This window comes from Lithobates pipiens, unplaced genomic scaffold (assembly GCF_037356315.1).
Source record: "Lithobates pipiens isolate NorthernLeopardFrog02 unplaced genomic scaffold, aLitPip1_a1.2 Scaffold_1, whole genome shotgun sequence".
NCBI lineage: Eukaryota > Metazoa > Chordata > Amphibia > Anura > Ranidae > Lithobates > Lithobates pipiens.
The window spans coordinates 108,442,208-108,465,448 of NW_027507685.1; the positions used below are offsets into that span (position 1 = coordinate 108,442,208).

Genomic DNA, 23,241 nt, shown 5'->3' on the forward strand with positions numbered 1-23,241 from the left:
TCTCTCTCCCCCTCTCTTCCCTCATCTCTCTCTCCTCCTCTCTTCCCTCATCTCTCTCTCCCCTCTCTAGCTCCCTCTTCCCTCCTCTCTCCCCTCTCTATCTCTCTCTCTCTTCCCCCTCTCTTCTTCCTCCTCTCTTTTCTCTCTTCCCCCTCTCTATCTCTCCCTCTCTCTCTCTCTCCCCCTTTTATCTCCCTCTCCCCCCTCTTTCCTCCTCTCTCTATCCCCCGCTCTATCTCTCTTCCCTCCTCTCCCTGACCCTCTCTTCTCTCCTCCCTCTCTTCCCTCCTCTCTCTCCCCCTATCGCTCTCTTCCCTCCTCTCTCTCCCCCCTATCACTCTCTTCCCTCCTCTCTCTCTCCCCCCTATCGCTCTCTTCCCTCCTCTCTCTCTCCCCCTCTCTTCTCTTCTCTCCTCTCTTCTCCCTCTCTTCTCTTCTCCCTCTATCTCTCTCTTCCCCCTCTCTATTTCTCTTTTCCCCCTCTCTATCTCTCCCTCTTCTCTCTCCCCCCCCTCAATCTCCCTCTTCCCTCCCCTCCTCTCCCCTGCTCTATATCTCTCTTCCCTCCTCTCTCCCCCCGCCCCCTCTATCACTTACTCCCTCCTCTCTCTCACCCCGTCTCTTGCCTCCTTTCTCTCCCCCCTCTGTCACTCTCTTCCCTCCCTCTCTCTCTCCTCCATCTCTTCGCTCCTCTCTATCTCCCTCCTCTCTCTTTCGTCCCCTCTCTTCCCTCCTCATTCTTTCTCCCACATCTCCATCTCTCTTGCCTCCTCTCTCTCTCCCCCTCTCTTTCTTTGCTCTCTACCCTCCTCTCTCTCTCCCCTCTCTATCTCTCTCTTTACCCTCTTTATCTATCTCTGTCTTCATCCTCTCTTCTCTCCCCTCCTCTCTATCTCTCGCCCCCCTCTCTATCTCCTTCTTCCCTTGCTCCCTTCCCTCCTCTATATCTCTCTCTTCCCCCTATCTCCCTGCTCTCTCTCTCTCCCCCTATATCTCCTCTTCCCTCCTCTCTCCCCCTCTCTCTCTCTTCCCTCCACTCCCCACTCCTCTCTTCCCCTCTTCCCTCCTCTCTCCTCCCCCCATCGCTCTCTTCCCACCTCTTTCTCCCCCATCTCTCCCCCCGTCTCTTTCTTCCCCATCTCTTCCCTCCTCTCTCTCCCTCCCATCTCTTCCCTCCTCTCTCTCCCTCCCACTCCCCTCCACTCTTTCCTCCCCTATCTCCCTTCTCTCTCACCCCCTCATCTCTCTTTCCCCTCCCTCTCTCTCTCTCTTCCCCCTATCTCCCTGTTCTGTCACCCCCTCTCTTCCCTCATCTCTCTTCCCCCCCCCCTCTCTATTTCTCCCTCTTCTCTCTCTCCCCCTCTCTTCTCTCCACCCCCCCCCCCCTTGCTCCCATCTCTTCTCTCATCTCTTTCTCTCTCACCCCCCCCCCCTTCCTCCTCTCTCTCTCTCTCTCTCCCCCATCTCTTCTCAATCTCTCTCTCCCCTCCTCTCTGTAAAATGATATGGAATAAATGATGCAAATGAAAAAGATTAATTAAAATTAAATAAACACAATAAATAAATTAAATAAAACTCCACGATGCTAAGATGACATTCTTCTGAAATAGAAAAAAAAACGTTAAGATGACACTGAATACATTAAAATGCAAAGCATGAAATAAACATAATACATTGACTGATATCGCTGAGTGTGTACAATGACCTTTTTAAAAAAAATAAAGCTACTGAAATTAGAAATAAAATACATAATTAAAGGTAAATACATTTGATAAATCAGTGAAATATTCGCTATTAGTAAGTGTATAGACAGCCGTAAGCCCCGCCTCCCCAATGCAGGAGGCGTGTCTGCGTTATGGACTACATCTCCCGGAATGCCCCACTCTCCCCATAGACCTCTATGGAGTAGTGTCTGCGTATGGACTACATCTCCCGACATGCCTCGCTCTCCCCATAGACCTCTATGGAGGAGTGTCTGCGTATGGACTACATCTCCCGGCATGCTTCGCTCTCTTTCCTATAGGCAGCAGTGATGGAGGCGCCCGGTCCCACAAAGGTCCCCATATCGTTCGGCTTCAGCCGCAGCGCCAAGCCGAAGCTGAGCGTGATTCCCGGGGCGGCGGCCGAGGAAGAGGAGGAGGGAAAGCGGGAGAAGAAGGAGTTCCTGTTGGGGGCGGAGGGGAAGGAGCTGCTCAGGTGATATTAATGGGCGTCAGTCCTGTGTGACTGAGCTCTGATGGAAGCGTCACCAGGCCTTTCCTGACACTTCTACTTTACAATAATAAAATAAATCTGAAATTTTTTTTTGGATAGAAAATGACCCCCAAAGTATCCCTTTCATGGCTGAGCCTACTTCTGACATTTGGTGTTTACAAGTTAAAATCTGTATTTGTTTTTTTTTTGCTAGAAAATTACTTAGAACCCCCCAAACATAGAGAGAGAGCACGCTATATATACAGAGAATCGAAAGAATAAATGGCGATCCTTGCAAATATTTTTTGTCACAGGATATTTGTGCAGCGGTCTTTTAAACGCAACTTTTTTTCGTAATTTTTTTTTTTTTTTTAAAAGAAACGGTAAAGTTAGCTCATTTTTTTTATTTTTTTGTGTAAATAGATACCAAACATGTCGCGCTTTAAAATTTTTGCGCACAATCGTGGAATGGCGACAAACTGCGGTAGATTAAAAAATCTCCATAGGTGACGTTTGAAAAAAAAAAAAAAAGTGTACCCGGTTAGAGTTACAGAGGAGGTCTAGTGCTGGAATTATTGGTCTCGCTCTGACGATCGTGGCGATACGTCGCATGTGTGGTTTGAACACCGTATGTGTTTTCTTTGCTGCGTGAGCTTGTGGGGACGGGGCTCTTTAAACATTTATTTTTATTATTATTATTATTTTTTTTTTATTTATCAAAAAATTTTTTGATCACTTTTATTTCTGTCACAAGGAATGTAAACATCCCATGTGACAGTATTAGGTGATGACGGGTCCTCTTTATGGAGAGATCCGGGGTCTATAATGAATGTAAACATCCCATGTGACAGTAATAGGAGGTGACGGGTCCTCTTTATGGAGAGATCTGGGTGGAGCCTACTGGGTCCCTGCCACAGCTTTATTCTAGTTTCCTCCCCTACCTATAGTACTCTGTAGGCAGCCTGTAGTGGGTGGAGCCTACTGGGCCCCTCCCACAACTTTATGCTAGTGTCCTCCCCTACATATAGTATTCTGTAAACAGCCTGTAGTGGGTGGAGCCTACTGGACCCTCCCACCGCTTTATTCTAGTCTCCTCCCCTTCCTGTAGTCTAGGCAGCCTGTAGTGGGTGGAACCTACTGGGCCCCTCCTACAGCTTTATTTTAGTCTCCTCCCCCTCCTATAGTATTCTGTAGGCAGCCTACTGGGCCCCTCCCACAACTTTATTCTATTCTCTGTAGTGTTCTGTAATGGGTGGAGCCTACCTTGGCCCCTCCTACAGTCTTGGTCTTGTCTCCACCCCCTTCTGTAGTGTTTAGAGCACAACAAACAAAAACCGCAGAGGTGATCAAATACCACCAAAGGAAATCTCTATTTGTGGGGGGAACGATATACATATTTATTTGGGTGCAGTGTCGCTTGACTGCACAATTACCAGTAACGCAGTGTCGTATCGTAAAAAATGGCCTGGTCATGAAGGGGGGTAAAACCTTCCAGAGGGCAAGCGGTTCCTACCATGGTGGGGGCGGTTACTTGTGGTTGCTATCACTAAGAGATGTGGTGCCTGTAAAGACTTCCAGTGACTTCTTCTAGACATGTAAACAAACCCAGCCCCCCACCCAGCTGTTGCTGCAACTCCTCGGCTGATGATGTATATGGGGGGAGAAAGGGTTAAAAAGAAAAAAAGCTGTCGTCGGCGTAATCTCCGTTTTGGAAAATCTGAGTTTCTTTTTCATTTTGGAAAAACCAGATTGCAGATCTGGTCTGCGATTGTCACTGGAGGCGGTTTATTCCTGAGCTCGCTTGTCGGGGGGTGGAAAGTCTGCAAAACTCCGTACAGAACTTCTGAAATCGCTTCCTGTGCGCTGTGTGCTCATCGTCACCATGGAGACGTATAAATATCATCCGTGAATAATGAGAGCTCCGCTCACACCATGAACATAGATGGGTTGTTTTTGTTTTTTTGCTGAGTAATCAGCAGTGGGAAATCAAGGAAGTTGTTGTGTGGTCGCTGCTTTCTTGTCATGGCTGTGATTAAGCTGGTCATGGGCACATTAGTAGCTCTGGGGTTCCTAGGACCCGGTGTCAATGTAGGGTCCTGTTCACACTTTGGGGTGTATGTACTAAAAATGTGTCGGTTGGTTCTGAGAGAATGAAGAAAAATCAGAAAAAAGTAGAGGCTACTTTTTTTATTTTTTTTTATTTTTTTATTTTTGAATGTTCCCATTTATTCATTCATAGCAAACCTAGAATGAATGGGGAAATACCATATTATGTCCACTAGATGTAGATCAGAGTCATGGGAAATAAATACATCTCAGTAAGAAGAGGTACAATGTAACCATTCTAGAGATCTCTGGAGGGAATTGGCAAACACACAGAGATCCCATAGTAGCGATGATTACTTTTTTTTCCAATTCCCTCCAGCGTTCTCTGATTGTTACATTGTATTTCCTGAATTCATTCTATGTTATTAGGAACAAACATAATGCATCATGACCACTAGATGGAGCTGGGTATTAGACATGTGCAATTCGTTTAGTTCCGAATTTGTTTTTAAACTAATTTTGACAAATTCGGAAATATCCGAATGAACGTTAACCCATTTGACCAATTAATTTGAATATTTTGAAATTTGAATATTTTGAAATTTGAATATTTTGAAATTTGAATATTTTGAAATTTGAATATTTTGAAATTTGAAAATCTGAAATAACAATTAAATTAAGTATTGGAATTTTCTTTCAAATTTGTCTGTTAGTGAACATAACAAGTTTTTTGAATATTTTGGAAATGTGAATATTTTGAAACGTGAATATTTTAAAAATGATTACTAACTATTAAATTATAGGTATTGGAATTTATTTCAAATTTGGCTGTTAGTGAATGTAACGAATGCAAATTTTTTTTTTGACTATTTGGAAATTTTGAATATTTGGAAATTCGAAAATCTAAAATAACCAAACTATTACTAACTGTTATAGATATTGGAATTTTTTTTCAAATGTGGCTGTTGAACATATCAAATACGAATTATCCAAAATAACAAATACTGTACCTAAACAAATAGAACATAACAAATTAATAATAAATAAATAATATGTTATAAAAACGTTTTATTCTAATTTGTTCTGTTCCATTTGTTTCATATGCGGCATTCGTTATTTTGGATAATTCGTAACTTTGAATACATTGTATTCTTTACAGCCAAATTGGAAAGGAAATTCCAATATACCTATAATTTATTAGTAATTCTTTCAGATTTTCTTTCGGATTTTCCATTTTCCGATATTTTTTTTTTTTCTTCCCATTTTCCGAACTTTCGAATTGCAAAAAACAATGACCCGAAAAACGAGAAAAAAAAAAAAAAATGAATGAAATGAAAACACATTTTTTGGCACTGCACGTCTGCTGGCTATCCCAGGAAATAAATACATCTCGGTAAGAAGAGATACAATGTAACAATTCTAGGGAATGCTGGAGGGAATTGGCAAATGTAACCATTGCTACTACGTAATGGTATTGACTAGTTCCCTCCAGCGTTCTTTAGAATTGTTGCGTTGTATCTCTTCTTACTAAGATGTATTTATTTCCTGTGATCCTCCACTCCATCTAGAGGTCATGTAACCATTGCTACTCTGTAATTCCTGCTGTAATCATTGATTCCCTGCAACGTTCTCTAGAATTCTTGTGTGGCAGCTCTTCTTACTAAGCTGTATTTATTTCCCATGAGCCTCAGCTTCATCTACTGGCCATACTGCAAATAAATGTAATCACTGCTAATTCCCTCCAGGCTTATTTAGAGTTGTTACATTGTATCTCTTCTAACTAAGATGCATTTATTTCCTGTGATACTCTGCTCCATCATTGCAAACACTGCAGCTGCTGACTTAATCAGCCCACTTACCTGTCCAGGGCGCCCGCGATGTCGGCCGCCCGAGGCCGACCCGTCCCTCGGCTCTCGGGTCCTGGCGTCGCCATTCCTTGTAAGGGAAACAGGCAGTGGAGCCTTACGGCTTCACTGCCCGTTTCCTACTGCGCATGCGCCAGTCACGCAGCGCTTTGTGAATGGGACGCACTGTGTTCTGGAACACACAGTTCCCAGAACACAGCGCGACCCATTACCCAGAAGACGCCGGACAGAGGAAGGAAGACAGAAGATCTCCGCGGAGGAGGAAGAGGAAGATTAGGATTATGTGCCTAGCAACAGGCACTTCTGGTAAGTAAAAAAAAAAATAAAAAATTTTCATTTTTTTTTTTTTTTTTTTTAGATTTTTTTTTGTAATTTTTAATATTTTTTTTTTTTTCAGGGTGGCCCTCCACTTTAATTCCTTCCAGGGTTATTTTGAGCCATTACATTGTTTCTCTTCTAAGATAGATGTATTTTCCTGTGATACTCAGCTCCATCTAGTGGTCATGAGGAATTGGGTTAATTTATAACAGCAGAGAGTGAATTGGGAAAATACCATATTATGACCCTGCGATAGGGATAAGGTCTGTAAGAAATTAATAAATTTTAGTAAGAAGATATACAATGTAGCAACTCTAGAGAACGCTGGAGTTAATTAGCAAAATAATGTAATCATTGCTACTATGCTATCCCCCTGTCTTTGCTAATTCCTTCCAGCGTTCTCTAAAATTTACATTGTATCTTTTCCTACTAAGATGTATTTATTATAATCCTTAGCCCCATCTAGTGGTCATAATGTGGTGTTTCCCAGTTTCAGTCTATGTTGTTATGAATGAACCTAATGCAGTTTGGCCACTAGATGGAGCTGTGGGTCATGGGAAATGCCCTCTAGTGGCCATACTGCATCAGGTTCTTTCTAGACTGAAAGGGGGCAATGCCGCACTATGGCCACTAGATGGAGCTGAGGATCTCAGGAAATAAATACATTGTAGTAACAAGATACAATTGAAGAGAACTCTGGAGGGAATTAGAAAAATAAATGTACTCATTGTTACTACGGGAGTCCCGGTTATTTAATCGTTTTCTCCAGCGTTCTCTAGAATTTTTACATTGTATCTCTTCTTACTAAGATGTATTTATTATTTACCATGATCCTCAGCTCCATCTAGTGGCCATTAAGTGGTACTTATGCTTAGTAAATTTTTTTTTTTTTCTGAACAAATCTCCCTTTTTACAGCGCTAACCCGACTCCTGTGGCCAAGCCTCTGGTCATCCCCCTCATACAGAAGAACAGGTGGTCCCTGCAAAGCAAGACCAAAGAAAAACCTGAAGATGACGCCCCCCCGATGGAGGAGGAGGACGCTGTTCTCTCGCAGGCTGTGCAAGAGCTGATTGCAGGTATAGACGCGGGACCTGTTGCCTGTGGGGTGGCTGTGGCCAGAAAGCAATGGACTGGTCACCAGCATAGCATGCAGTCCCCCCTACAGCTTATCTTTCCCCTGTTCTACATTGTGTGGAGGCTGCCATTTGGTAGGGGCAGGGCTTTTCTTCCTGATGTCAGAGGCTCCAGCAAGGAGAACAATGATTAGCACAGTACTGAGATCCCCCAAATCTCACTCCTCTTTTCCCCAATGCCATGCCTTGTTCTGCATTGTGTGGAGGTGGCCATCTTGGTAGGGGACGGGTCTTTACTTCCTCATGTCTGAGCCTCCAACAAGGAGAACAGTGATCAGCACAGTAGTGACCTCCCCAAATCTCACTCATTGATCTTTTCCCCAATGCCGTGCCCTGTTCAGCATTGTGTGGGGCTGGCCATCTTGGTAGAGGGACAGGGCTTTTCTTCCTCATATCGTAGCCTCCAGTATGGAGAACAGCAATCAGCACAGTACTGATATCCCCCAAATCTCACTCACTGATCTTTTCCTCCAATGCCATGCCCTGTTCTGCATTGTGTGGAGGCGGCCATCTTGGTAGAGGGCAGGGCTTCTGTTCCTCATGTCACAGCTGTCAAGCCAATGACTGACTGGTGGTCTGAAGACTGGTGGAGTAATAATCAAGAAACGGGGCAGGTGGGAGAAGCATGAACTGGTGTGCAGTGGAAGGGGACTGGAGTGGAGAAAGGGGGGGGGGCTCTAATGTGTGGTTGGGGGAGGGGAACAATGGTGTGCAGTGGAAGGGCACTGGAGTACAGTAGTACAGTGAGGTGGGGGACGCTGGCGTGCAATGGGGTGGGGGGGTACTGGAGTGCTTTGGTGGGACACTGGCATGCAGTGGAAGCGAACTTGCTTGCAGTGGGGAGGGGGGGGGTCTGGTGTGCAATGGAGGGACACTGGTGGGGGGGGGGTCTGGTGTGCAATGGAGGGACACTGGTGGGGGGGGGGGGTCTGGTGTGCAGTAGAAGGGCACTGGAGTACACTGGGGCCACTGGTGTGTGATGTAAAGGCACTGGAGTACGGGGGGTGGGAGACACTGGTTTGCAGTGAAAAGGTGTGAGGGATACTGATATGCAGTGGGGTGGGGGCACTGGTGTACATTGGGGGGACACTGGTGGGCAATGGAAGGGCGCTGAAGTACAGTGGGGTGGGGGCATTGCTGTGTATTGGGTAGACATTGGTGTGTACTGGGGAGGACACTAGTGTGCAGTGTAAGGGCACTTGAGTACAGTGGGAGGGCATTGGTTTGCATTGGGATGGGGGCACTGGTGTGCGATGTAAAGGCACTGGAGTACAGTGAGGGAATGGGACACTGGTTTGCAGTGGAAGGGTGAGGGATACTGACGTGCAGTGGGGTGGAGGCACTGATGTACATTAGGGGTGCAAAGGAACAAAAAACTCACGGATCTGATCATTCCTAGAATCAGAGTCACGGATTGGTTAATTTTTCGGATCGGCAAATAATAATTGAATTTGCAAAAACCTGTGAAAATTCCACCACCATACAGTCCCCACTGTAATATACACGTCATCTCCCCCAATGTAATAATGGCTGAGCATGGTAGGGTATTGGCAGGGTATTGCAGAGTATGGAGGGATGATTGTGACTGCAATTGTAGCCCACAGCACTGCTGCCATCCGATTTCTCCCCTCCCCTCCACTGTACAGATCAGTACACAGAGGGGAGAGAGGAACCGGTGTCATGAGGCCTGTTTGTGTACAGGTGATCACTCCGTCATTTGACAGAGCGATCACATTGTAAACGCCGACGGGTGCCCCAAGATGGCCGCCACTCCGTAACTAGGCCGAAGCCGCAGCCTTTCCTAAGGCCGAGACCGCGGAGCTCTCTGCGTATTGCTGCGTGTGCCGATCCAAGCGGGGTGACCTGTTCGGATCAGTGACGATCCGTTGCACCCCTAGTGTACATGGGGGGGGGGGGGGGCACTAGTGTGCAGTGGAAGGGCACTGGTGTACAGTGGGATGGGGGCAACTGCTATCCTTCATTCCTGGGAGGGTTGGGAAGTGAAGAGGCTGATGGTTAAGTGGAGGGAAGGTAGGAGACCCCGGCCACCATAGAGGTGGTAGATTACTTCTTCCTTGGCAGGGATCCGGCCTTTTTATTGGTTGAGGAACCTGATGGGATCACTGAAATGTAACAATCCACCAGCTTTCATTGATCTATACAGCAATGTTGGGAGTCGCCAATTCCCTAACACATCCCCCTTCTCTATGTGCACGTCATATCCCTCTCCTCTTCTGGGAGTGTCTAATTACTGTCTTTGCTGGCCCAGCTCCTCTGCCCCGCCCCTCACCTTTTTACATAACTTTTAATAGAGCTGTGCTAAAGCAGGAGTGAAGAAGAATTCTATAGAGGCCAATTGAGTGACAGCTCTGAGTCGGGTGACATCACATCCCAGCAGCAGCAGTATTGGGTTTTGGTTGTCCGCACACAGGAGGATTTTACAGTGAAGTAACAGGAATATAATACAGTAAATACATAAAATCTTATATGAAGATTGTTGTCAAAATGAATAAAAAATTGAATAAGCTGCGCTAAATCATAAACCCACATAAAATTCAATGGAGTAAAAATCATTAAACAAAATTTCAATATTAATGTGCAAAAATAGGCCCATTACCCCCCAGTCCTAAAGAATAAGGGTTATAGGATAATTAATCACAGTGAACAACGAAAGAAGAAAACAAAAAATAAAATAGTGAGCACCCAATGTGTAATTATATAAACATTTGAATTCCAACAGAGTCCAATATAGATGAAAATCATCAAATCTTCTACTGTGTAGCAAGTGCTTTATCCACCACCATACAGCCAAAATGACTCCTTACCAGAATTTCATGACCCCCCACTACAGAGGGTCATCAACAGCATGTAACAATAGATATCTCCCACTTCAGAAGGGTCTCAGCTGTTCTCCTCCCTCCACCGATATCATGACCAGGTTGTCAAACAAGTATCCTTAGTTATCTCCCGTATATTAGGTCATAAGTACCAATTCCATGCAAAAGAAATGAAGCTCCAATAGTGTAAAACCTTTTAATATAACTCAAGTATATAAACAAAAATGCACTTACACAGCACAAAGGAAAGATCAGCCTTAAGTCCGATTGCGCCGGCCAGACGCAAACGGACAAACTCGTCGTTCCTGGGTACAAATCCTTCGCAAGGGGTGACGTCAGCACATCGCTCAGCCCCGGGGCAGCTTATTCAATTTTTTATGTGTTTTTTTTCTGTAACTATGTAATGCAGTCAAGCCGCAGCTGATCCAAGTTCCATTGTGGACGATTAGTACATTATTTTTATCATAGCGCAGTTTTTTTTCCTTTTTCCATTTGTCAAAATGAATAGTCTGGTGACAGGGTCTCTTCAAAGCGATATTAAACCCTCAATGTGAGATGTGATGTATAGTCGCATAGTGCAGGACGCACTCAGTGTGCGATCATTGCTTTCATGCTTTCTAATATAGACGTTTCTATCATTAGGGAGCTCATTGTAGCCAGCCTTATAAACATGCTTCAGCCATGAGGACCATGTACTCCTGACATAGGCAGGCCTGGGTTGGGAGCGCTCATGCCTTATCATTGGGGATGAGGGACCATCATGTCTTTGTGATATCTATAGTGCTCTGTCACTGACCAGAAGTTCAGGGAAGCAGCACTGAGCCATATGGAGCAAATGGGAGTTTGGGATGTAGTAAAAGGGGGACATGGTGGGAAAGGATATTTCATGCTGTAGAATTCCTTGCAGGAATATGTATTGAATAATATTCCTAGTCTGGACTTTTTATTTTTTATTTTTTTTTTTATTTTAAGAGTCCCGGAAGTCTGAGGTGGAAGATTCCGGAGATCAGACGCTCAGCATCCCCCTTCTCATGCAGAACAAAGTTCCCACCGGGTTTGAGGATGGAGACAAAGTGAATGTGGACCTGAGGCCAGAACCTGTACGTCTTCTAATGGAAATCAATTTCTTACTTGTCTTCCCTTCTCTTCCCTTCCCTTCTCTTCCCTTCCCTTCTCTTCCCTTCTCTTCCCTTCTCTTCTCTTCTCTTCCCTTCTCTTCTCTTCTCTTCCCTTCCCTTCCCATCTCCTCCCTTATCTCTTCCCTTCTCATCTCCTCCCTCATCTCTTCCCTTCTCATCTCCTCCCTCATCTCTTCCCTTCTCATCTCCTCCCTCATCTCCTCCCTCATCTCTTCCCTTCTCATCTCCTCCCTCATCTCTTCCCTTCTCATCTCCTCCCTCATCTCTTCCCTTCTCATCTCCTCCCTCATCTCCTCCCTCATCTCTTCCCTTCTCATCTCCTCCCTCATCTCTTCCCTTCTCATCTCCTCCCTCATCTCTTCCCTTCTCATCTCCTCCCTCATCTCTTCCCTTCTCATCTCCTCCCTCATCTCTTCCCTTCTCATCTCCTCCCTCATCTCTTCCCTTCTCATCTCCTCCCTCATCTCTTCCCTTCTCATCTCCTCCCTCATCTCTTCCCTTCTCATCTCCTCCCTCATCTCTTCCCTTCTCATCTCCTCCCTCATCTCTTCCCTTCTCATCTCCTCCCTCATCTCTTCCCTTCTCATCTCTTCCCTTCTCATCTCTTCCCTTCTCATCTCTTCCCTTCTCATCTCCTCCCTCATCTCTTCTCCTCCCTCATCTCTTCCCTTCTCATCTCCTCCCTCATCTCTTCCCTTCTCATCTCCTCCCTCACCTCTTCCCTTCTCATCTGCTCCCTCACCTCTTCCCTTCTCATCTCCTCCCTCACCTCTTCCCTTCTCATCTCCTCCCTCATCTCTTCCCTTCTCATCTCCTCCCTCATCTCTTCCCTTCTCATCTCCTCCCTCATCTCCTTCCCTTCTCATCTCCTCCCTCATCTCTTCCCTTCTCATCTCCTCCCTCACCTCTTCCCTTCTCATCTCCTCCCTCACCTCTTCCCTTCTCATCTCCTCGCTCACCTCTTCCCTTCTCATCTCTTCCCTTCTCATCTCTTCCCTTCTCATCTCTTCCCTTCTCATCTCTTCCCTTCTCATCTCTTCCCTTCTCATCTCTTCCCTTCTCATCTCTTCCCTTCTCATCTCTTCCCTTCTCATCTCTTCCCTTCTCATCTCTTTCCTCCCTCCTCCCTCATCTCTTGCCCCCACAATTCCCTACTGCTCTCTTCTCTCTCTCTCTCTCTCTCTCTCTCTATCTATCTATCTATATCTATATCTATATCTATATCTATATCTATATATATATATATATATATATATATATATATATATATATATATATATATATATATATATATATATATATATAAATTTCAGTCATCTCCTATGTGATCAGTTCCATGGGCTGGATTCTAGCGGGCCTCCTAACTGTCACTTTTTCCTAGGCCGAGGCCGCAGACTATGAAGCAGTTCCTGTTGAACAGTACGGGATGGCCATGCTTCGAGGAATGGGCTGGAAAGAGGGGGAAGGCATTGGGAAGACGTTTAAACAGTGAGTTTATTACTTGTTAGGTGTCTAACATATGAGCAGTGCAACCTTTGATACTCATTGATACTTACCAGTCCTTGTACCAGGTGCAAAAGGTTACATTTAGCTAAAAGAACATTGAAAAGCTGTTCCTTTCATTGTGTTTCACAGAGACATTAAGCCTCTGGAACAGAAGTTGCGCCCTAAAGGTCTGGGATTAGGCGCTGACCGTGGTGCTTTACATGATTTGGAGCCCCAGAAACCCCGTAAGCCCTTGAAGCCCGGCGAGGAGCCCAAAGAAGAAGCCAAAGGCTTGGGCACTGGAAGTGCAGTACTAATACAGAATGGAACCCACAAGGACCTCTACGGCAAGGTATGACTGGAGTGGTGACTTATCTGTTCCAAGGGAGTAACGAAACTACTTCAAAAATGTATGCTGATGCTTTATTATGATCAAAAGTTCAGGTATTTCCAGTGAAGGGTCCTGTTAATACTGCATCATACAAAGAGAGTGTAGACAATTGTGCTCTTCCAACCTTGTGGTAACAGTTTGGTGAAGACCCTTTTCTGTTCCACCGTGAACTCAAGTGTTGTGCACAGAGCCCTGACCTCAACCCTACTAAAACACTCTTTTCTGTTTTAACCATGACTATGCCCCTGTGTACAAGGCCAGCTCCATAAAGACATGGTTTGACTAGTTTCATGTGGAGGAACTCGAGTGTTCTACACAGCACCTGAACCCCACCGAGCCCCTCTGGACCTGCTGAACTCCACCGAGCCCCTCTGGACCTGCTGAACCCCACTGAGCCCCTCTGGACCCACTGAAGCCTACTGAGCCTCTCTCGACCTCCACTCCCTTAAGCCCCCATCGTCTTTTCCACCATTACGGCCCCCCCTGTACAAAGCCAGCTCCATAAAGACCTGGTTTGACCAGTTTAGTGTGGAGGAACTCGAGTGTCCTGGACAGAGCCCAGGCCTCTGACTTTGTACCACCGTTTTCTACCCCAATCGATGGCATTTTCAAGCCGTTATAAAGTTAATTGGTTTGGGGGGGGGGGGTTTGTTCATAAGGGGTCAATAGCTGGCATTTCCAAGCAAGCAGTTGCATGTAGATAATGATTTACAAGGACCCAGAAAACTGCACCGATCAGCCCTATATGATTATTTGTATTTTTAGCCACAACTGACTGACGTCGGACGTTTTTTTTTATTTTTTTAATCTTTATTTTATTTTCAAGTATAACAAACAGTACAGAGAAAATAGAAACATAAATATCCAAAGCCAGGATATTCAGAAACAGGAAGGGTATATCAGAGTTAGGATAATCACCGTAGCACGGGTGTATAGGATCCTAGTATACTTTCAGAAGTCAGCGTCTTATAACGTCATCAAATTATATCCATCCGTAAGGATGGGAGCAGGTATGCATTTGAACTACAGTATTAGGTCCTGGGAGTGTCATTCTAGGGCAAAAACAATTCAACAGGTGACACACCTCTCTGAGTGAAATGAGGGAGAGTTTACAGTGAGGGGGAGGGAAGGGGACAACACATTTGGGTGCACATAACAAATAAGCAATCAGCAAAACTGTATATGTGGATCAGTGTAAGCTATAATAAGTGTAGGGGTCTCCGACCCGCCGGTCTCCACTACAGAGATGGTCGTTCAAGAGGTAGGCCCGGAAAGGGTGGTATCTGTCGGCCGTGTAGTGGTAGAGGTGTAGTTCATCCAAGTGGCCCATATACTGTAAAATTTGTCATATTTATCTTTACTCAATGCCATCCACTTCTCCGCCTCCATAATAGCTTTAACAAATTTAATCCAATCAGGAAATCCTGGAACCTGGGTGGACTTCCAGTGGATAGGAATTGGGCGCCGAGCAGCATTTAAAAGGTGTGGTAGGAGCGTTTTGCGGTAAAAGCTAAGCGAAGTGGATGGCATATGGAGCAAGAACTCCATAGGGGAATCCTGCATGTCTATGTCCAAAATGATTTTTATCTGGGCCCTAACAGCTCGCCAGAAGGGCCGGATCTCAGGGCACTCCCACCAAATATGGAGGAACGTGTCCCGAAGACCACAACCCCACCAGCAAGCAGCAGAAGCTGTAGGGAACATTTTGGTCAGTGTGACTGGGACCCTATACCAGCGAGTTAGCAATGTTAAAGCTATTTTCTTGCATCTTAGTATCCACTGAACTCTTATGGGTCAGAAAATACAGATGGCTCAGTTGGGTCTCTGTGAACGTATGCTGCAAGTCTCTTTCCCACTCCCGTATATACACCAGTTTACTCTGGGGCTCCGCAGATTGCAACAGCCCGTACAGTACTGAAATAGAATGAGAGATAGAGTCAGTGGACTTGCATAGCTTCTCAAATGGGGTTAGAGAGGACGGGGGTCTGACAGGGTGAGTCAGGCCCTGGATGAAGTGATGTAACTGTCTATAGCGCCATCCATCCTACTGATTGCGGAGCCAATCTAACAAGACCAAGCCCCTCTCTTGCACAAACTTTCCACAGCTCATCTCCCCATCCCCTGCCCACGTGCGTAAATACGCCAAGTGTTCCCCCGGGACCAAACCAAGGAAATCCCCCCTAAGGGTGAAAGCGGGGATGTAGGTTGCGACAACAGGCCCTGTGCATTAAGCGTATCCCAAAGTTTCAGCACGTGGAGAGAGACCAGCGACACAAAATCTGACAAGCCATGGGGCATGGGATAAATTGCAATCCTCCAAGAAGGGGGGGACCCAGGATTTAGTTGTGATATGGTGGTGCCAGTCTAAAATTCTTTGCAAGGCGATCGCCTCATAATACCTTTTAACAGAGGGGACCCCCGGTCCCCCTAGATTCTTAGGGCGTTGCAATGTGCAGAGGGCCAGGCGGGCCGTACGTCCCCTCCAGATAAACCTCAAAAACAGACTGTTGAAAGCTGAGAAAAAGGACCGAGGAAGAGAAATGGGTACCATCTGCAGGTAAAAGAGAATTCTGGACAGTACATTAATTTTCAGGATACTGACTCGGCCCATCCAGGAGAATGTGTCTCTGTCCCAGTGTAGGAGATCAGCCTTAATCGTATTAAGCAAGGGGGCGTAATTGCATGTGTACAGTTGTGTGACAGCGGCGGGGAGGTAGACGCCCAGATATTTCAAGGAGAAACTACACCAGGTAAATGAAAAGGACGCTTCCAGTTGAGAGCGCATTGCAGGAGGGACAGCAAGGGGGAGGATCTCTGATTTACTATAGTTGATCTTAAAATTAGACAGAGAATGGAACCTCTGTAGCTCCGCCATGATATTAGGGAGGGAGATGAGGGGATTTTTGACGTAAAATAATACGTCATCAGCATAGGCTGATTATTTACACACTGATGGTTTATGTTCCGTCGTTCCCCCCGTGAACCCTGAAATGTTAGGATTGAGCCGTATCATATTAAGTAGTAGTTCTAGGGTTAGAGCGAATAACAGTGGGGACAGGGGGCAACCCTGTCTCATCCCATTCCGTATGGGAAAGGAGCCAGACAGCGTCCCATTAACGTTGACCCGTGCCTCCGGGGAGCTGTATAGCGAGCCTATCCAGTGGAGCATATTCTAGCCCAGTCCCAGTCTAAACAGCACTGCTTGCAGATAGGTCCAGTCCACCCTGTCGAATGCCTTTTCGGCGTCTGTAGACAGCAAGAGACAGGGAGGACCTGATGGCTGCACGTTCGCCTAATGGATAAGTTGTATCGCACGGTTCGAATTCTCTAGCCTCCCTCCCTGCTATGAAACCTGTTTGATCGGTATGGATGACCATTGGTAAAATGGGTTTTAGGCGGTTCGCTAAAATTTTTGCCAGGATTTTAATATCGGTGTTTAATAACGATATTGGTCTATAACTGCTGCTGAGGGAGGGGTCTTTCCCTTGCTTCGGGGGGACCGTAATGTGTGCCAGCAATGCCTCCTTTGGGAGGGAAGTGCCAGAGGCCAGAGCGTTTAAGTGCACGTGCGGTCAGAAAGGAGTGGGGAAAACTTGCGGTAGTACACATTAGTGAACCCATCAGGGCCGGGACTCTTCCTTTGCAGGAGGTCCTTGATCACCGACTCAACTTCCGATAGATTGATAGCACAGTCCAGTTGTTCACTAAGGCACGACGACAATTGGTGGGCCAGTGCTTCCTCTAAATATTTTGTAATGCATTCCGATTTCTGTAGGGGCGAGTGACCTGCGAGCGTGGGGGGAAGCTGATAGAGCTTAGCATAGTATTCTCTAAAGGGGTCGGCAATTTTGGATGTCAACGCTGTTTGGGATCCCATAGGGGTTTGTAATTTGTGGATGTGGCCAGAAGCGCATTGGCGTTTAAGGGCTCTAGCCAGGAGTCTACCGCATTTGTTGCCAAACTCATAAAATGTATGCGACACGAATCTCAGCCTATCCCGAACCCGAGATTCCAGCAGCTGAGAAAGCTTCTCTCTGATGGACTGCAACTCCTCGTATAAGGTTGGTGTCATTTGGCGTTTGTTTCAGTTTCACTGCTCTTAATTGAGCCAGAAGGAACTGGAGTTGCCCTGTGCGTGCCTTTTTTTTATCTCTCCTGTCATGCTTTCCTTGAAGTAATGGGTAATAGTGTCCGAAACCTGGGACTGAGCTACTGTGTCATCCAGCAGGTTTTCGTTTAGGCGCCATTTCCATTGGCGTGTGTCAGAAGATGGCGGGGTCAGGGATATGGAGATGGGGGCATGGTCCAAATCGCGATCGAACCCACCGATGCACCAGAGAGTGACTTTAGGAGGCCCTGATCCACCATTAGCAGGTCTATGCGTGTGTAAACCTCGTGTGTTGCAGAATAGTAGGTGAAGTCCTTCAGAGTGGGGTAAAACACTCTCCAGCAATCCACCAGGTAATAGTTATGTAGGGATTTGAGAAAGTGTTTATGGAATGCATGTGAGTGTGTGGAATGGCCAGAGGAAGTGTCTATCTCTGGGTCGGGGGCAGATATTGAAGTCCCCACCAACCACCAGCTGCCCCTCATGGAACGCGGCCAAAGAGTCTAGTAACCTGTCCAGGAACGTTAGTTGCCTGGTATTAGTTGCGTACAGTGCTACAAGGGTCAGTTTGCGACCAAATAAGGTGCCTTTCAAAAAGACAAACCTGCCCTCAGGGTCTACGTGGTGGTAAAGAGGGATAAAGGGGCAGTGTCTAAGGATCCCGTTCAGCGGAAGCCTCGAGGTGTTGTCGCGGCCTGTTACGTCGTCTGCGGCGTGCTTGTTGCCAGGGTTCCAGGGGTTGTGTGCCAGTGGGGGTGCCAAAGAGGGGCGCCACTCTGGGATGTCCATCTTGGGGAGGAAATCCCCAGCGATAAATCAAATGGGCATCCTGGAGCAATTCCAGTAGTGGTTTGAGCGCAGATATCTCGGGGCTTGTCAGGGTCATCAGAGGGTGGCCTAAGAGCTCTGTGTGCACGATCAATTTCTATGCGATCAGGTGCTTCTCTACCCAGTATTTGGAAGAACACTCCTTGAAGGGTAGGAATTATGTCCTTGGGTCCTGTGGCTTCTGGGAGGTCCCGAATGCGAATGTTGACCCTGCGACTGTGATTTTCGACGTCATCAAGTTGGTCAAGTAGGAAGTCAATACGCTGGTCTTGCATCATGCATCGGGTCTGTAAAGCTTGCAAGGTGGGAGTAATGCTTTCCACCGAGGCTTCCAGGGTCTCTACTCTACAGCCAATGTGTGCAGTGTCTGCTTGTAGGTCTTCAATGTCCTTCTTCCTGAAGGCCTTTTCCATACATGACATAAAGCCCACTAAATCAGTCCAGGTGGGGAGGGCTAAGATATGTGACTGCAGGTCTCCTTCATCCAGTGCCCCAGTCATGGCCCTGCATTTGGGGGAGGTGTAAGGGGTTACCCTGGAGCTGGAGGATGCCAGCCTAGCCTTCTCTGTGAAAGGGCTGGATGGAGATCTGCAAAAGGCACTGCCGTTGTTCCCCTGGGCGGCGTTGCAGTCTGGGCTGCTAAAAGGGGTGCCCCTGGAGCCTGGTGAGGAGGGTGGAGGAAGTGAAGAAGGCAGCTTGGTGCTGTGGATGGGTCAGGGATGCCGCGTGTGCGGCCTGTGAACACTCACCCGGCACCATCTTGAGGCATGTACCATGCCGGCGGCCGCCGCCGTTAAGTCCTCCATGGAGCCGCGGGATCCTCTGGGGTGGTGAGGAATGCTTCCTCCTGAATGGCATCCCGGTTGGCCGGTAAAACTCTGCCTGTTAGCTGCTGCTTCAGGCTATATGGAGAGTGGGCAGACGGAGCTCAGCTCAGGCACGTCTGTTCTCTCCCATGCTGCGGCCACGCCCCCCACGTCAGACATTTTTGCGCCTGGCAAGCTTGATGTTTGGTTCAATCGTTTTGTCTAATCGAACATAAATCGTTCAATTTTCCTGCATTTCATATGGCTACCATAACACGCTTGCATTGATACAATGTTGCCTTTTTCATCTCTTCTACAGGTAGAAGGCATTGATGCGGACAATTGCCGAGCGATGGTAAAGCTGGCGATCGGAGGAAAAGTGGTGACGGTGTCCCAGTTTGGGTTAAAGTTGGTCAGCAGCGCAGAGTACACAAAATACTCCAAAGATCTGAGTGAGTCAAACCTCTTCGCTCGTTGCCCGAACACGCCAATTTAAACTGGATGCGACTAGTCGTCTCACGCCCAGATGTGCCCCGTCTGTATTACACAGGTTATGCAATCATGAGATACACGCTTCAGATAATTACATCAGATCACATGAGTTATTGGATATACGATGGGCGTTGTCACCTCTTCTACCCCATGTGACCATAAACCTCTGCCATCCTGATAGCGGCGCTCGCCTCCTCCCTCCGTGTCCGGGTTCAGATAAGATAGCAATGTACTAAACTATGGCAGCCGTTTATGACTTCCCATCCTGCGGGGCCGGGGCCGATCTGATTGTTTGGTTACTTGGAAACATGTTTACAGACGGGTTACTGATTGACATTGGACTCTGTCCAACCGTACGCCATGCGGGGAATTGGCACCACCGCAGGATGATGTGTGCCGGAGGGAAGGCTGCTATTTCTACAACCACTTACATCAGGAGATCTGTGAGCAGTTTTCTTAGTTGAAGGGACAGCCGACCACCCCGAGCTAGAGAAATTCTGCTTTTATTTCAGTCTTAACCACTTAAGGACCACACTCTTTTTGAGATTTGGTGTTTACAAGTTAAAATCCGTTTTTTTTTTTTTTTTTTTGCTAGAAAGTTACTTGGAACCCCCAAACATATTTTATTCTCTAGGTTGTCTGAAAGAAAAAAAAAAAATTATATATATATATATATATATATATATATATATATATATATATATATATATATATGAGAGAGAGATATCTATAATATCATTTTTTTTTTAGGCACCCTAATTATTTATTTTTCAGACACCCTAGAGAATAAAATGGCAGTTGTAATACGTGTCACTTGTCACACCATATTTGCGCGGCAGTCTCACTAGTGCAATTTTTGGGGGAAAAATACACTTTTTTTAATAATAAAAAAAAAAAAAAAAAAAAAAGACACCAATAAAGTTAGTGAAATTGGGTGTAGAGGGCTCTCTAATAGCCAATTGTAATTGACTGTGCAAAGATGAATGCTCAAATATCTCGAACAACCACCATTGAATTGTGACATAAAGCGCAAAGTGCCATAAATATACATAAACCATGATAAACACAAGTGATATAGCAATGTAATGAGCCAAAAAGACCATCAATCCATTCAAATCCAAAACACAAATGTGTTGAATGCTTCTGAACAATAAAAAATAGTGGATATTCCTTCACCAACTGAGAGAAATACACCCAAAGTGCTCCATAAGTAGATTCTGCTTACCAGAAGGTGGTGACCCCTTAACCACATGCCGACCGGCCTCGTTTTTGATACATTTTTGTAACCTTTACACCGATGTTCATATGTGTAGGGGCCTCCCCCTAGCGGCTGCCTGTGTGTAGGGGCTCCTCCCCCTAGCGGCTGCCTGTGTGTAGGGGCTCCCTCCCCCTAGCGGCTGCCTGTGTGTAGGGGCTCCCTCCCCCTAGCGGCTGCCTGTGTGTAGGGGCTCCCTCCCCCTAGCGGCTGCCTGTGTGTAGGGGCTCCCTCCCCCTAGCGGCTGCCTGTGTGTAGGGGCTCCCTCCCCCTAGCGGCTGCCTGTGTGTAGGGGCTCCCTCCCCCTAGCGGCTGCCTGTGTGTAGGGGCTCCCTCCCCCTAGCGGCTGCCTGTGTGTAGGGGCTCCCTCCCCCTAGCGGCTGCCTGTGTGTAGGGGCTCCCCTCCCCCTAGCGCTGCCTGTGTGTAGGGGCTCCCTCCCCCTAGCGGCTGCCTGGTGTGTAGGGGCTCCCCTCCCCTAGCGGCTGCCTGTGTGTAGGGGCTCCCCCCCCCTAGCGGCTGCCTGTGTGTAGGGGCTCCCCCCCCCCTAGCGGCTGCCTGTGTGTAGGGGCTCCCTCCCCCTAGCGGCTGCCTGTGTGTAGGGGCTCCCTCCCCCTAGCGGCTGCCTGTGTGTAGGGGCTCCCTCCCCCTAGCGGCTGCCTGTGTGTCAGACAGTGCAGTCAATGACCTGAGTAGTGTATAAAGATATATTCTAATAGAATGTAATAGAGATAAGCAGAGCAGTAAAAATCGCTGTGCTGCTCATAAAGCTCAATAAACATGGCGGGACCCGTGGAAATCGTGTGGGAAGTGTGTGCTGTAAATATACAGCGTCCGGCACACGTGTGAATTCACCCTTAATCTGAACTCCAGACAGATCTTAAGACACACAAATGATTGCAGCCGTGTATTCAATAATACATCATTATGTTTATTTTTATATGCAAGCAGTGTAAGTACCTGAATGTGACCTTGGATCAGCCTCCTGAAGTCCCTGTACAGCAGGGCTGAGGTTTGAGAGGTAGAAGCAGCACAAGGAACCAATCCGTCCTGATAGGTGGAGGAGAGCAGAATGACTGAACAGCGTGTGTTTGGGGGGGGACACATGAGCTCAGGAAAAAATGGGTTGAACAAATGCTGGCCATCAGACTGAGGACGTCTGGTGGCAGACAGAAGTATTGCAGGGGACATATCTGCGTTTGAAGTTGAATAAATTAATAATAAAACCGATACTTTGTACTGCTGGCGTGTTTTTGGTAGCATTTAATATCGATCTTTTTTTTCCAGGCCGGTTTAGTAAAGTGGAGAAGAAGAGGGAGGAGAAGGATGCCAAAGAGGAGAAGCCCAAAGACCGTTCACCGGGAAGGAGAAAGCAGAAGAGAGGAAGCCCCAGAGGGGAGAAGGAAGGAAAGTTCCGGCAGCAGAGACAAAAGACCTCAACCGAGGAGTCCCGACAGAGACAAAGATAAGAAGAGACCGAAGAAGGAGGAGCCCAGGTGAGCCAACATGGCAGGGGAGGGGATAGACCTTCTTTTCTGTTGCTGGACTGTGCTGGTATCATAGAATGACACTTCCCAGACCTCCCCTCCTGTACACTGAGGTAGACCTCCCCCTTCCTCCTCCTGTACACCGGGGTAGACCTCCCCTCCTCCTCCTGTACCCCGGGGTAGACCTCCCCTCCTCCTCCCATACAACAGGGTGGACCTCTCCTCCTCCCCTCCTCCTCCTGTACACCAGGGTAGACCGTCCCCTCCTCCTCCTGTACACCGGGGTAGACCCTCCCCTCCTCCTCCTCCTGTACACCGGGGTAGACCCTCCCCTCCTCCTCCTCCTGTACACCGGGGTAGACCCTCCCCTCCTCCTCCTCCTGTACACCGGGGTAGACCCTCCCCTCCTCCTCCTCCTGTACAGGGGTAGACCATCACCCTCCTCCTCCTCTGTACACCGGGGTAGACCATCCCCCTCCTCCTCCTGTACACCGGGGTAGACCATCCCCCTCCTCCTCCTGTACACCGGGGTAGACCATCCCCCTCCTCCTCCTGTACACCGGGGTAGACCATCCCCCTCCTCCTCCTGTACACCGGGGTAGACGCTCCCCCTCCTCCTCCTCCTGTACCCCGGGGTAGACGCTCCCCCTCCTCCTCCTCCTGTACCCCGGGGTAGACGCTCCCCCTCCTCCTCCTCCTGTACCCCGGGGTAGACGCTCCCCCTCCTCCTCCTCCTGTACCCCCGGGTAGACGCTCCCCTCTCCTCCTCCTGTACCCCGGGGTAGACGCTCCCCCTCCTCCTCCTCCTGTACCCGGGGTAGACGCTCCCCCTCCTCCTCCTCCTGTACCCCGGGGTAGA

The 23,241-nt window shown here is 47.4% G+C and overlaps 1 protein-coding gene across 1 annotated transcript in view; it reads left to right on the forward strand.

The window, feature by feature from the left end:
- The first annotated feature begins 1,882 nt into the window (after nucleotides 1–1,882).
- Nucleotides 1,883–23,241, forward strand: part of GPKOW (G-patch domain and KOW motifs) — a 29,305-nt gene continuing 7,946 nt past the window's right edge. The window contains 8 exon segments of the mRNA XM_077473093.1: nucleotides 1,883–2,196; nucleotides 7,339–7,499; nucleotides 11,366–11,493; nucleotides 12,914–13,020; nucleotides 13,168–13,369; nucleotides 19,470–19,602; nucleotides 22,183–22,273; nucleotides 22,275–22,391. Of these exon segments, the coding sequence (XP_077329219.1) occupies nucleotides 2,033–2,196; nucleotides 7,339–7,499; nucleotides 11,366–11,493; nucleotides 12,914–13,020; nucleotides 13,168–13,369; nucleotides 19,470–19,602; nucleotides 22,183–22,273; nucleotides 22,275–22,391 (1,103 nt within the window). The 5' untranslated portion in view covers nucleotides 1,883–2,032.